Source organism: Carassius gibelio, chromosome A12 (genome assembly GCF_023724105.1).
Source record: "Carassius gibelio isolate Cgi1373 ecotype wild population from Czech Republic chromosome A12, carGib1.2-hapl.c, whole genome shotgun sequence".
In the NCBI taxonomy this organism is placed as follows: Eukaryota; Metazoa; Chordata; class Actinopteri; order Cypriniformes; family Cyprinidae; genus Carassius; species Carassius gibelio.
In genome coordinates, this window is record NC_068382.1 from 9,400,100 (window position 1) to 9,415,762 (window position 15,663).

The window sequence follows — 15,663 nt, forward strand, 5'->3', positions numbered from 1 at the left end:
TTTCAACATACATTTGTGCTTTTGTCAGTATCTTAAAAACATATTAATGACTAAAGTGTTTTTTTGAGAAAATAACCTTTAAAGGGGGGGGGGGGGGTGAAATGCTATTTCATGCATACTGAGAGCATCAACGGAGTTGTGCAAGTGTTTGTGTTTGTTCCCTGCATTTCGAAGATGCTTGTTTTACAAACAAGGCCCAGTTTGACGACGGATTTGCGTATCGTTTATTTCTTAAGGATGATGCAATCCCAACGAAAGCGCAGGCGGTGAGTAAAACTGCTTCAAATATCTCTGCCTCCTTGTTAGTGCGTCCCCTCCCATGCCGGAGACCCGGGTTCGAGCCCCGCTTGGAGCGAGTCGTTGCTGATGCTGCTCTCGTTCAGTTTCAGCCTCTGGATCTGATTCTGGATCATAAATAAACGCTGAATCTGACTGTAAGCCATGGTTTGTTTTGGATGATGTTTTTTTCCTCACGGTAATGTCACAGCTTCCAAACGCTCTCAATGCAAAAGCCTACTGGCGCTCGCGATTCTTTAGCTCCGCCCACACGTCACGCCTCCAGCCTGTCCTGTGTTTCCGGGAAAAATCGGAACTTTCTCTTAGGAATATAATAAAACTAAAGACTTTTTGGAGTTATGAAGAATGCAGTACTACTCTATAGGTACTCAAGATTAACAGGATATTGAGTGAAAACGAGCATTTCACCCCCCCTTTAAGTTGTAAGTATAATATATATATATATATATATATATATATATATATATATATATATATATATATATACTTTTCAAGTAAGATTTGAAAGATTTTGAAAGAAATTAACACTTTTGTACAACAAGGATGCATTAAATTGATCAAATGTGACAAATGTTGTTACTATTTCGAATAAATGCTGTTCTTTTGAACTTTTTATTCATCCAAGAATCCTGAAAAAAAATATTTTTAAGAAAATTATTATATTAAATTGGAATATTTCACAATATTTTACAGTATTTTTGATCAAATAAATGCAGACTTGGTGAGTAAAATCATGAAATGACCTTACCAAGCCCAAACTTTTGGATTGTAATGAGCGTTAAAATTTTCTTTATAATTCTGTCATCATTACCCTCATGTTGCTACTGTATGTTATTCTCTTCCATACAATAAAAGTGAATGGGGGATAATAACCTATCAAGTAAAGAAGTACCATAAATGCATCATATAAGGTGACCTGTGCACTACAGTATGTAAGGAACAGAGTCAAAGATTTGTCCATCGCTTAAAATCTTCCTAAATGCTGTGGCCTCCATTCACTTCCATTATATGTAAAAGAGAAGCTCGGACATTCTGGTTTAATATCTTCTTTTGATTTCTACGGAAAGACTTGCAGGTAAATAAATGCTGTTAGATTTTAAATTTTTGGGTGAAGTTTTTCTTTAAGCATTATACATAACGTAGCATTTATATGGCATTGCATTTATATCCGTTGTCTCCCTTGAATCCAGCATGGCAGTCAATACACAACAGTAACCTGAGCATGTCAGCGTGGTCAGCAGGGCGTTCTGTGGGCAGCGGGTGCATGTTGAGGCCAGCGCATCAGACATGCTAGTATTTATTGGCATGCTTGACCCTCAAACAATCTCCAGTGCAATAAATGATAGCTTTACTGCTGGCCCATGTGTGGACATCCAACACCTCAAATAGATCACACTCCTCTCCGCTGCCACCCCGGATGGCCCTTGAAAGCCACAGGGTCCAGTTTTCCTATTATAGCCTTGCCTGCTTGCTCCAGAATAAGAGGTTGAGTGGACATGAGAGCTTTTGGAAACGGTGAGACTGGGTTGCTAAGGATAGAGACTCGTCTGCCCTCTCCTTGTGACCTTCCTCCTCTCCAGGAGCTGACGGTAAAAGAGAAACGCATTGGTAAAAACTGCTGACACAGAGTCTTTAGGGAGGGACTTTCCCCAAACGACCACATGAATCATGTACAGGAATAACATACAGTTTGTGGACAAAACATAAGTGACTGTATGCATGTGTCTGAGCTGATGGAGCATTCTTCTTTTCACTCGTTTTGTTGATATCTCGATTTTGTTTAGTCTGTCTCCTCATTCTGAAAAAGGTTTCCTCAATTGACTTAAAAAGAGCAATGGTTTCATATCATAGCACACATATTTAGACATACAAAACAAACAAATGAACAAATAAAATCTTGACAGAAAAAAGAAAATAACTGCATTAATAAGAATTAAAGGTCTAGGTCACCCTATAATTAATGTGCTGCACTTTCCTTCCTCCTTCTATGACTTTTCCTTCTGTGGAGCACAAAACTCATAAAGAATATCCTTTCATTATTCACTGGTAACAAGATTTGATTGATTCATTTTGTTATTAATCTTACAACCAGATTAATGAACGATTCATTTAGACCTGCTGTGAACTGGATCAGCTTTATATTTGACTGGATTTGTTTTAATGTGCTTGTTGTTGTTGTTGTTGTTGTGATGCTGTTTTAAATGCCCACTCACACCAATAATGATAACTATAATGACAAACATATTAGCACCCACACCAGTGACCAATCATGTTCTGTTTATTTTAAGCACAAGCTGCAGTTATGTCATCTGTTTCTTTAAATATTCAGTGGATTCTGATTGGCTGTCAGTTCTTTTATCATACACCAGCTGGAGAATGTCACACTGAAAGTGATTCCAACAGTATTGTTCCTCGGTGTTGTTATTGTTATACTTGTGTTGTGGACATCTTAGACAATTAGAATGATTATTACAACTTTATAGATAAAGTTTTTGGTGTGAACAGTCTTTTAGTTTCAAACTTAAGATATATTGCTTTGAAAAGCACTATCAATATTCTTGAGACTCTGTCCAGAACAGTGGAGGAACAGGTGTTGATTTGACATGTGACAGATAAGCTGAGATAAGAAAGGTGTGCCGGAAAGAAAGGCAGGCTATTACTGTATGAAATACAAACAGAGCCACTTAAATAACTCTCTATCATACTGTGTAGGTGTGAAGAACATCATATAAATACAGAAGCCAAATAAATACAAATGCATAATGAAGCATTAAGACAGATAGGCCATGTTAGGATGGATTTTGCTTTTTTTTTTCCATACAAAAATCCAGGTTAAAAATTCAGGCATGCTTTCTCTAACCAGGAACTCCCAATATCTGATTTGTCAATTAAGACGATTGTTAAAAAGCCTAAGCATGTATGTTTTCGTCTTTCAGTCTGAGCGGCTGGAGGCAGAAGTACTAGAAAGACACAAGCAGGATCTGCTTCACAACTGTGGGCAGTCTGTCCTGGTAACCAGACTCCATCAGCCACTCATTCTAGTTTGGTGACACTACTGTGGGGTGATGCAAGCTGCTATATTTGTCTCCTCTGTTTGTGAGACAAATGACTCCTACTTGCCCCAGCCACCGTACAACAACAACATCCCATGTGTGCTAATGTGAAACATAGTCTCTGTAGGATTGGAGAGTTACAGACAGCTATGGCACTCAAGCTGCTGGTACCAAAATAGCAGATGACCATCTCTATTTCATCTGTTGCCCACTCGACACCAAAGATTCGCTTAGATATTTGCTCTCGCTGACTCTTTCCTGTGTTACAGCTCTGGCCTTGCTGACAACTGTTTTGGTGTGGTGTGTTCAGTGCCTTCTCCTTCAGTCTTTTCAAGTGCTTTCTTGAACATGGATTTCTACCATGAGCTTCAGTTTGTGTATAAAAAAGAGCATGTTGTTGTATGGAGTAACAAAAAAATCGGACTTCTGTGAAATTTACCTGTAAGGATTCACCAGCGTCAATTTCTTATTATAAAATTTTGTTTTTAATTTTTGAATAATGGATTTGGCCATGGATGAACTACAAAACTTTGAAAAAAGGTAAGGGATAAACTTTGACAGGCTGTTAACCTGTTACTGTCAAATTAATGTGGTTCAACACATGTGCTTACTTTCCTGACAAAACCTCTGTTTGAAATTGTCTTAGTGTAAATGATATTGTCCTTTTAATAATACCACGTTAAGATCACATTTTCATAATTTTATGATGAACAGCCTGTTATTTTGAAGAACTTTCCTTGAGGTTAGTTAAGGTTTTATCTCTGAACTGTAGATCTTCATTTCACTTAAATGAAATAACAGATGTGGGGAAAGTCCCCTTACTGCAAGTTGATATGGAATTATGGGTGGTGGAAAAATGTTGCGCTGTCCAATGTTGTGCCGTCTTGGCCATGTAATGCATGATTTAAATGCTCACAAATATATCTTGAGATTTGTCCTTGGTTAGCATTTGAGCTCTCTGAGTTACACAAAAATGTATAAAAATGCCATATTGTAGTCTGAAACCTGCACTTTTAAGGGACATTCCCATTCTATGATGTAATAAGTGCTGGTTAATGCATTCAGGTCAGAAGATAAATATGGGTTAATGAGTTATTCCCGGATCAACCACACAGTGCAGCAGCTGCAATGAAACAACTGAATGATGACTAATTTGTGTGTCTTTGTAGTGCAAATATTGCTGACAAAAAGGTTGTGTAGCTTCTTTGAAATGGTTCAGTAAGTTGACATTTTAGGTTTAGAAGTATTCAGTTTTATAAAGCAGATTTGTTGAACAGGACACACGTAAATAGTCTGTATAGCTTGAAAATCCATTTGTTTTGCCAAATGATTTAGGGTTATGCAGGTGGCCTGTGTGTGTGAAAGGGCAGAGAGACATCTGACTTCTTCTAAAAATAGTTGGTGTTTGGCATGGTGTAGTTGTCTTTACTGTACATAGTCACAGACTGGATTACCAGCCACCTCTGAAGTTAAAGCAATAAACGTGTTTTATCTTTTACATATTGTAAAAGTTGTATATTTTTTGACTGCCATTGGGTAGCACTGATACATTTTCTGTCAATTTTGCAGGGAAATCACAATGTAATCTCCAGTATGTGGTGTTGACAATGCAAGAAGTGTCAAACCAGGTCAGTTATGCGTCAGACTGAAGGAACTGGGAAAACGCATTCATCATGAGCAACCAAGAGAAGCGCCAAAGGACAAGCATGCAGCACCTCCGCTATCTCGATAGCTTTATGGATGAAATAGACCGTGAGGTTATGAGCCTGACGGACAGAGCTTTCAAGAGTCTGTGCATTGGAGATGAAGCAGTCTACAATGACTCAGAGTTTTCCCCCTCTTCAGTCAGCTGCCACAAGCCAGTGGTGGAGGACATCTTCAAAAAGACTCAGGAGAGCTCATTTTCTGCAGCCAAAAAAATTAACTCTTACCCCCTTAATGGAGCGAAGGATCTGTTGAGCAGATCAAATAAATCATCCAAAGACGTGTCGCTTTTTGCAGTGTTTGCAGCCAAAAAGAATGGCGAGAGCACCAAGATGACAAATGGTGATTCATGGGACAAATCTGCTCTACTCAGCATCCAAAGAGAGCTCTCAGAGTTTTCTTCAGATTATCACAGTTTAACAGTGGGACATCTTTACCAAGCCAAGAATCATCACAAATCAGATGAAAAAGGGTCTGCCAAGAAATCAAGTAAGGATGCATTGATTCCCTCTGGAAAATCCTCTAAAAGTAAACAAAGCAAAAACAACAAACTGAGAAAACTGAATTGCATTAACTTTTTCCTCCACAGCGAACTCAGCCCATTTTTGTCTTGGAGGGAATTTAATAAATTCTCCATGGGGCAGGAGCACATTTCAGAAATGATCTTAAGTAATAGACCACCTGAGTGGTATGATTCACCTCTTTACAAAGAATTAACTGCAGCACATGGACACTATAATTTAAGCGTTCCCCCATCAGTGGAAAAAGAAGCTGAAAAGTGTCCTAAACAAAGTGAGACTCATCGACTTGCACCAAAACCACAATTTGCACAAAATCCAGCACCCCCCAAACCAGAGAAAGAGTCTGAGCTCATCCAGCGCAATATTCCTACAAAGGCTCCTCCACCAACTGCTGAACAGAGATGTAATTCAGAAAGGCCAGAAGCTTGCGTTCCCTGGCGAAAAAACCGCAGTAGAGCAAAAAGTGTTGCACCTATGGGGCATTCTGTTAATTCACCGGCCTGTGAAAGGACAAACGGTGGAGAAGGGAGTGCACAGGCATTTAAAAAAGAAGAGGACCAAACCTCAGCTAGTTCAACTCCTTTCAGTATTTCACAGCTGTTGACACCAGTAATACCTTCCAGACATGGGACAGGAACCTCAGAGATACAGCAAACTGTGCTCTCACCCACTGCACTGGACGTCCCACCACTCCCCGAGAGAGAACTGCATCCCTCACCTGAGATTAAGAGAGAGGGGTACAAATCCATAGCATCAAGCTTGTTGTTCAATCTCAAGGACAACAGAAAACGGGTTAAGACCATCTACAGTCCACCTAAGTTTAAAGGTTTGGATGTGAAAAATCAAAGTAAAGAGTCTCCCCAGCCTGAACCATCAAAAGATATGCTTGAGATACCAGAGATTTCAGGAGCTAAAACAATTTCACCTGCTCGTCACAAAGCCATTATCTCCCCAATGAGTCCCTTGTTGGAAACTGGAGACACTCAAACTGGTTCTCCTGCAAACGGTGGAATGCCAGATGACTATTTGGCACTGAGTCTGCTTCAATCTGGAAAATCTAAATCAAACAGGAGTCCTGCAACTAACAAGGCAACATACCCATCATTACAACTTTACCGAAAAGCTAGTCCTGAAGAGATTAGAGCAAATGCTCATACTGTGGTTGACAACAGCTCTCAGGTTGTCACAGACAAATCCAGCAAAGATCATGACACAAAGCATAACTATCCAAGTAAACTGTTTAAAGGTGTAGAGTCAATGCTAAGTGCCAAAAAGCCCACTTTAGGTTTAAATAGCGAAAGGACTCACAAATCTGGAAAAAGCCCAAGTGTAAGTTTAACAAAACCAGAAGAACAAGCCATTAGTGAAGGTACAAATCTAATTGAGGATATGCTGAAAACCAGAGGAACAGTAAGTGCACATAAAAGCCCTGTTAATGAAAAAGAACCCAACATAAAGGAAGCAGGAACAAAGCATGTCTTTTCTGCACAACAGAACAACTACATTAAAAGTCAGAGATTTGTAAGCACAGATAATGATAATGACCATGATTATAATAGTTCTAATGTAGAAAAAGGGCTGATGCCTATAAAGGATAAAAAGAATAATGACAAGTGTTCCAGGAATTCCAAAAATACAAAAACAAAAGAGATAAGGCAAGAGAAGCATAAAGCAGGAATCCATACAAATCAAGGACTAGTTCAAACAATAGTGGATGAGCCACTATTGAAAGAATATGTTAATGTTAAGGGACATGCTACGACATCTAAAGAACAGAGCAGTACTACATCAGATAATGGTGTGGAAACTCAAAGAGAGCAAAAAGTAAAAGACAAAACTTTCGCAATGAAAGGAAACTCTTCTGCAAAGAAAGCACTATTTTCATCAATGGAAACGGTGCCAAATAAGACAACTGCACCCTTAAAGATAGAGAATGTTGTCATAGATAAGTACAACTTGGCCCAAGTGGCTTTAGAGGAAGTAATTGCTGAACGAGAGCAAAGCAAGTTGAAAAACAAGACAGTAGGTTTACACATTGATAGAAAAATAGCTGGTTGTGAAAAAACTCAAGATGGTCTTGAGTTACCCACCAGTGGAGAGGATCGACTACCTAGTGCATTTATGCCGAATGAAAGGGGGACAAGTACAAAAGATGGAAGAGGTCAGAGTTCTCTATCTGCATTCAAAACAAATCGGCAGACTATGCAAATCAAGTCAGAAGACATGGCCAAACATGGTGAAAGTCATGTGCCTGAGGTAAAATTAGCCAGGCCCTGCAAACAGGAAGCATCTAATGGGCAGTGCCAGATTGCAGAACCTATAAAATATAATGAGAGAGACAGATTGTGCCTAGACCATCAAGAAAGCAACACAAATAATATCAGCAAGGGTGATCAAAAGTGCCAAGAGTTGATGAATACAAATATAAGTCATGCAAACAAATGCACAAAAAGGGGTGATACTTTGGAAAATAGAGATATTCGTAGTGTGAGACAGTATGAGGATGAGTTGGATGTTGAACATAAGGGTAGTTCCTATAAACCTGAGATACCCCCAAGAAGAGGGAGAAGTAATTCTCAGAGTATTGACAGATTCAGTGAAAAGACTGAAGGTAATTTAGACTTTAAAAGAGAAGGTGACACTACAGTCAAAACAGAGGAAATGGGGAGTAGGGAAGTTAGCAAAGTTCAGTCCAGTCAATCTAAAAATCGAGGCCCAGTGAGAGGAAATGTATCGGCTCTGAAAGAGAAATATGACAAGGAAAGTAAGGTTAACCGCAGGGATGTTCAGAAAGATCTGCCTGTTGAAGGTGCATGTTTTAAAAAGTATATGGAAGAGGGACCCAATGAAGAGGCTCCAAAAGATAAAATGAAACATATAATTATTCCACCAAAACTCACAGTCAGTGATGCTGAAAGTGGGACTTATTCAATTATCTACACGGAGATGGGTTCAGGGAGTGAAAGAATGTCTAACAGCTCTTCAAAAGAATTGGAAAGAGGTGAGGAACATTCTAGTTCACAGAGGAAACACAGTGTCACCCAAGATATCCAAAAGGCTATGCATGATCTCACAAACAACAGGAATGATGAAATGCAAGACAAGGTAAAAACAAATGAGAAGAAAGTGGATGCGGTAAGTCCGAGGTCTGAGTCTGGAGACAAGCAGAACAAATCCAGAGGTCCAAAAGTCTATGTGAAAGACTTCTTAAGTGGACTTCTTGGACTTTCAAGCTCAGAAAGGGTTAAAACTGTAGATGAACATGAGGCGGAGCTCTCTGAAAAATTGTCCTCAGAGTCTTTCAAACCTGAGGAAGTCAGAAAGGACAGTATCAAAGTATATGATATCCTTGGACAGTCTGTGTCTGCATTAAATGGCAAACGGACACATCACAGTAGTCACTCATCAAACTCAAGTGAAGTCTCTCTATTACATGAACCTGAGCAGGGGGTACAATCAGAAGAGTTGGTAAGGAAAGCAGAAGTCTGCAACATGACAGAAAAAGTATATGAAAAGTCGGAGGAGATTTTCCAGAAACCATCAATAGACTCCTGCTCTTTAAGCAACAATGAAAGTGAGTCAGATATCTCTGACAGGGTAGTTTCTCCACCGAGTGATGTGGACAAAAGGGGATGGGTGCACAACTTGATTGAGTCAGCTAGAAACTTAACACAAATTTCACATGGTCATACTTCCTCCAAGGATCAAGAAGAAAACTACTCGAACGGATCAGAGAAAGATGAGCAGGATCTGGATCTCCTCAGCGATCATTCTCAAGTTAAGATATCAGTCCAGAGCCCTCCACCAAAACAACCAGCAATGCAGTATTTGTCCATTCCAGCAACTCACCTGGGCATAGTCAAGGACGGAAATCTGTCAGCTGGAAGTGCATCTGTGTCTGAGGAGGAGCGATGCTCTGCTGTAAGCACTTTATCTGAGGGAATGGATGGCTATGAAACAAACAGCCAGGATATGATGAAGGAGAACATCGCTAGTACTGCCCATACAGAGGTTGCGGAGGGATCGAAGGCAACCTCCGAGAGATCTGGTTCAGCCTGCAGTGGAAACGACAGTCAGGAGGGACCGAACAAGCCGCCTGTTGTACCTCCAAAAACCGAAAAGGCTCTGCTCCGAGCCATGAAGCTCACAACACGGAGGATACAAAAAGCTGAAGCTAAAAGCAAATCTGAGCGTAAATGCAGGAGTGACAAAAGTGTCAGTCACAAGGCTGAGAGGAGGCACCACAGCACTGATAAATCACACGAAAGATCAGAACACAGGTCTCTCAGCAGTGACAGAATCGGCAGTAAAAAAAGTGTACACCCTGATGACACATCTGAGTCCAAAACTCTAAGAACCGAGAAGCATGCTGGACGCCAAAGTGGTCACAAGAGCCAAAGCACAGAAGAGAATGATCACAGTAAAAAAATCCCTTGTGCAATGAAAGGCAAAGACAGACAAACCAGTCAAACTGGTGATCCAAAGACCCATCACAGTGAAAAACAACTAGAAGTCACATCAAACCACAGGGATCATTTGGAGAATTGCAAAATAAGTAATAACAGTGACCGACAGGGGCGAAGCAATGAGAAACTCTTGCCCAAGAAACTGGAACAAAGGACTCAAAGTCTTGATAGATTTTTAAGGGATAAACAGAAAAACATGTCGAGTAGCACTAGGAAAGCTGGTGGTGAAGTTAATTCTGAGATTTTAATAGAAGAATCACAGAACTCTACTCCAAAGGCCTTACCTTTGCGCCAACACAGCAGTGAACATACTTATGCACCAGCCACTAATCTAGTAACACAGTCCTTTCCAATCACCCAGAGGAAGCTTTTACAGGACCCTGACTCTGGACAATATTTTCTGGTGGATATGCCAGTACAGGTCAAAACGAAAACTTTCTTTGACCCGGAAACAAAGAGTTATGTGCAACTGCCAGTACAGTCTCCTGAGGCTGTTGTGCGACAAGCTCCACCATTGGAGGTTATTAACACACCACCACTTATGTTGTATCACGGCTTTGTTCCAGTGCCTGTACCATCTCAGAAATCTGTTGTCAGGACTGCAGGATCTATGATTCCTCCTGATGACCTGGAAGACTTTGAGCCTAGCAAGAAACAGATGCAGAAGGACAGTTATAAAACACACGAAGAGATCAGTCCTTACGCTGAGCCTGTGTATATATCACAGGAACATACGCCTGAGGAGGAAATTGATAGTGTAAGATGACAACATCTAGACCAGTGCATGGTCCAGAGATTGAATGTGACTGAAATTAGGGATTTTTGTTGTTTGTGGCTTAAGTGTTTTCACTGTTTCCAATTTGCAGACTGGTGTGACATGGGAAAATCTTTCTAGTATGTATGCTGTTCTTTGTTTATAGTGCACAAGACGCGGATTGTAAATGTGTATTTCTTAATAAAGTAAGGCAATATCCTAGTTCTCTTACTATTAAACTTAAAAGTCTGTTTGTAACAGGAAGTTGAGATCTGTCAAATTGAAAGTAGTTTTGCTTTAACAAAAATCAGAACAAGATTATTTTGATACATCTTTTATTTGAGTTTTGGAAATATTTCGTCTGCAGTATTTTTTTCACAGCAGAAATAGTGAGGTAAAAATGAAGAGATCTTCATACTGTAGGTGTTTTATATGCTTAACATGTGACAAATGCTGATTGCATCAGTTTTCTGGGTGCATTTTGGAATGAATTAGTTTATTTAAATGGATTGTTGCTTCAGAAAAGAGTCATTCCAATAAAAGCATCATCAGTGAGAAATTGTTTCAATATTTCATTTTAATGATATTACTATTTTTTTATCAGATGATTTGCTAAGTCTCAGGAAGCCAGACGTTTCGACGTGTCGTCCTCAATGCAAATTATTCTGCCAGATTTAGATAGGAAGAGTTTATCTGAAACTGATCAACCACATTTTCTGTTGATGGCTGGGATTATATGAACTGGATTTGACCACGACAATAAACCAGCATTGAAATAAATATATCTTAGAAAATACAGTTTTGCTCATGTATATCTACTTAACATCTTGCCTCAAGCAAAACACTTAAGTATCTTTCAAAGATTTGATGACATTAACCCAGAGAACATGGAAAATCAGTTGGTCCTTACTTTCGCTCGTTGTTTTAACCTAATACTTTGGGGATTTCAGTCAGCTTTAGCCATCTTTGCATGCAAAATGCACAAGACATCACCATTCTGCCTCCACCAAGTGGTAAATAGGAGTTCTGCGAGACCTGCTAAAACAGTTTTAGTTGTAAATTTGGGTTGCAACTTGGTCGGGATGACTTACCTTTATTAAATGTGGCAGCATTAACTTTAAATGTCACATTGGCATGGTAAACCTTTTTTTTTTATATATAGTTTAGTGGATTGTGGTAGGTGAACTCGAGTTGAAGTATGACATTTCCAAGCCTGGAAAGGCATCTTTCAATTGCAGTAACCTATACCTATACCTATAAAAGACATTATCATATTTGCTTGCACGAAACATCTTTAATTTGACTTAGACATACAAATATTCAAATATCAACATATACATTTTCTGTGGCACGTTTGATGCACTGAAATAAATTAACCTTGTTTTAATGGCAGCCACAGCTGCCTGCAACCATGTCATCGTATTGTTTTAGAACAACATTTTCTTCATCGTCGAAGTACAGGAGGCTGATGGGGTGAAGTACGTCAGGTACACAGCACGGTTTCCCTGCTTCCTGCGATAGTTTCAGTGCATTCATGATGGATCTCACGGTAGCGTGATTCGTAGCCCGTAGACCTTCTCCCAGCGGAAACGGACAGGAGCCCATGCAACTGTATGCATTATAACCTCTAGGAGATATTATCCACCCGGACCAGCCGATTCTAGTGAAGTCTACGTACAGGTTTGTTCTCTGGCACGCAGAAGTTAACGCACGCACACTCCTGCGGTTACGCATTGTTGACTTCACTAAACTCGTTATAGGCTTGAGGAGTTTAAGGGATGTGGTGATATTTTGTCCTAAGAAAGAGTCAACAAAGACATCAGACACAAAATTAACTTTCAAACACAACGTTTGATGCTTTTACTCAAATAAACAGTAATGCATTTTATAAACTATGTTCAGTATGCATAGTTATTAAAATAAGTCTGTCTTTAACTTTGGGTACTTTTATGTCCCTGGTGTCGATTTTTATTCAAACTGATTTCACCAGTTTTTTTTCTTTTTGTGATATGAAGGTCACATTATAAATGCACAGAAAACTCGGTTGCACTTTATTTTACAGTACGTGTACTAACATGTACTTATAGTGTACTTACAGTGTATTTATCTAAGTAAGTTCTGGCAACACAAGGTAACTACATGGGGTAGGGTTAGGTTTAGGGGTAGGTTTGGGGTAAGTACCTAGTTATTACATAGTTATTGTAATTACTATAATAAGTACATAGTATGTACATAGGGAACAGGACTGTAAAATAAAGTGCTACCGAAAACTCTTTACCTTGTCTTTCCCCCCCCTGCTTTGGTATGGTATTGTTTTACTCTTGTTGCACACCCAATCTTTCAGTCATAAAATATAATCCACACATTTTTTTTTTCAATGCAATTTGGAAATGCTATTGTAAAGTATCACTAAATTCGTTTGTGAAACATTCATTTAAAATATATAAATTAATAAAAATGACAGAGTTCACCTGTGATGCATGTCTATATGAAAAAGTGTGAAAACAGTTTTAACAGAGTTTATTTTCTGAAAGGCCACAGGGCCAAAACACCCATATATTACTCTTGTTCCTGGATGTTTTCGGTATGTTTTTATGGCTTAATTACCTGTGTAGAAAGGTGGGTGTTGGTAGTGCTTGCGTCCGTCGTCTGAATATATAACCAAATATGCATTTGTTTCTTCTTTCTGCCCCTCCATCTGAACGCTGGACTCAATCCAGTCACCTGAAGGTAAAGCAGTCACGACCAGGATACCATTATTTGTACCGCTGTTGAGAATCCATTTAGTCACCTGTCAATAATTGAGGAGTTATTGGGACAGCCGCACAAACACTGATTAAATGTTATATTCTTCTACAGTGAAATTGTCTTTACCATCGGTGTGATGTTGAGGACCTCCCATCCTTTGGTGTAGACGGGTAATAACCTTGAGCTTATCAAATTTCCTCTCCAGGCTTTAGGTCTGCTGTCCAGCACTTCATACAGGTCAACCTAAAGCAATTAATTGTGTAATATTAATTACATATTGTGCAAATTTTGTATTGTTTTGGCACATATGCTTTCAATAAGGGTTTCAAATTATTCAATTGCCACAAATATTATATTTCAAGTTATTTAAGGTGTGTTTTTTTCCAAGAAGATGTTTGAGGAAGTAACCATTGCAAGTGTAGGTCACTCGAACACTCTCGTATGGTCATCTTCAGAGAGAAAAATGACTAAACATTATCAAAAATAATAAGGTTTTAGACTGACATACTACATACTTTATATGAAAAAAAAAAAAAAAAAGGTTTAAAAGTCTGTAAGATGAAATGGGTTGATTGAGAAAACCACCAAAAGATTAAACCTTGCAAAAATACAGTGCACTTTTAAGTGATGGTATAATTGCACCTTATGTATTTGTGTCTGTAGATTTCAATTACAATGCATATATTCAAAGGCATATATTTAAATATATTTTAGAGTGTTTTCTCCACTTTAGCAGTGCTTACTATTAAAAGGTTACAGTATGTATTTTTCATATCTGTATTCTGAAGGAGTAGTTTGCTCGTATTGCCTGATTTTATATCACATTTTATTCCTAAGAATGTATTTTTTTTCTGTCTGTTTACAGGATTTTCAGTGATAAAAAAGACAATAAAAAATACAAACTTTTAACTTAATGTCGACAAAATGAATCAATCTTGAACCTGGATACAGATTTCTGTTCTGGAAATATGTGCAAATTGGTGCATGTTTAATTAGACAATGTCTTATTTGCATGTTTAAACAACATTGAAGAAAACTTGTAATATAATAAAGTGTTTGCAATTTTAATGCAGACTAATCAATCATCCAGGGAAGCACTATTACTTATTTATTAGTTTACCATATATATGTATATTCTCTAGATCAGTGAAAAACATCAACAACAACAAATAAACCTTACTTTGTAAAAATGCCGTCTTCCGATAAAAGGCTGTTTATGACGAAACCATCGAAATTCTGCTTTGATCACGTGCTCGTCCTGTCTGAATGATGTCAGATTGAAGAAGTGAAATGAGCCGCTGGACCGTCCTAGATCACAAAACAGCACCATTCACATTACATCTGAACGTCCAGTGTAACATCACTCGTTGTGTTTTCAGTCTACCCACCTTCGAAACTTCGAACAATATTTCCTTCCAGCACTGTGGTGTTTCTCAGCGTTCCGTTCGCGTCCGCGACAGCATCATACAGCTCCATCATGAAGCGCGGCGCTCTCCTGTGCGTCTGAACGCTGCGGGTCAGGTCTCCTGTCTGGAAGAGCTCACTCCAGCTGCGCATCCTAACTGCATTTGCCATCTTCTGCACATCTGCTGAGGCTGAAAGGTCATCGGACGACACAAGCCACGAGCAAGCAAAAACCCCACAGAAATAAATGCTCAGTAACTTCATTCCTAATGGTGCAGATCCTAATTTGAGCGCTGTAGGAATCAGTGTAGTATGAATTTGCAGCTGCTGCTGAGATGGACTGCTGTGACAGTGCATTCAAACCGACCATAAATTCACAGCGAGGTTTACACAAGGGTTTGTCTGCTCCCCCTGCACAGATAAGAGTGAACAGACAGCCTTTCAAACCAAACATCATGAATAAAGTTCAATCAACTGTCTCATATTCATTCATCAATCACACACAAACATCATTAAGCCCGATTTCTGAATATAATGTCTTTTTCTCCCGCATTCTAAACTTTCCTTAACAAAATATGCATTAATGTTTATAAACAAATCACACATTTTACAAATTAAATGATCATAAGTATTATAAGCAATTTTTGCTAATGCCATCTTCATTTTTTATACTTTTGAAGTCCATGAGTTTTTTTTTTGTATATGTGTATATCTAA

The 15,663-nt window shown here is 38.9% G+C and overlaps 2 protein-coding genes across 2 annotated transcripts; one reads left to right on the top strand and one right to left on the bottom strand.

Moving 5' to 3' along the window:
- The first annotated feature begins 3,455 nt into the window (after nucleotides 1-3,455).
- On the top strand, nucleotides 3,456-11,593 carry LOC128025700 (uncharacterized). The gene is made up of 2 exons (XM_052612190.1): nucleotides 3,456-3,890; nucleotides 4,920-11,593. The coding sequence occupies exon 2, from the start codon at nucleotides 5,024-5,026 to the stop codon at nucleotides 10,805-10,807; it is 5,784 nt and encodes a 1,927-aa protein (XP_052468150.1). The 5' UTR covers nucleotides 3,456-3,890; nucleotides 4,920-5,023; the 3' UTR covers nucleotides 10,808-11,593.
- Nucleotides 11,594-12,178: 585 nt separating this feature from the next.
- On the bottom strand, nucleotides 12,179-15,100 carry LOC128025634 (bone morphogenetic protein 2-like). Its single transcript, XM_052612127.1, has 7 exons — nucleotides 14,932-15,100; nucleotides 14,724-14,851; nucleotides 13,670-13,786; nucleotides 13,436-13,586; nucleotides 13,074-13,089; nucleotides 12,645-12,658; nucleotides 12,179-12,591 (listed from the first exon to the last, which is right to left on the bottom strand). The coding sequence occupies exons 1-7, from the start codon at nucleotides 15,098-15,100 to the stop codon at nucleotides 12,179-12,181; spliced, it is 1,008 nt and encodes a 335-aa protein (XP_052468087.1).
- Nucleotides 15,101-15,663: the final 563 nt, after the last annotated feature.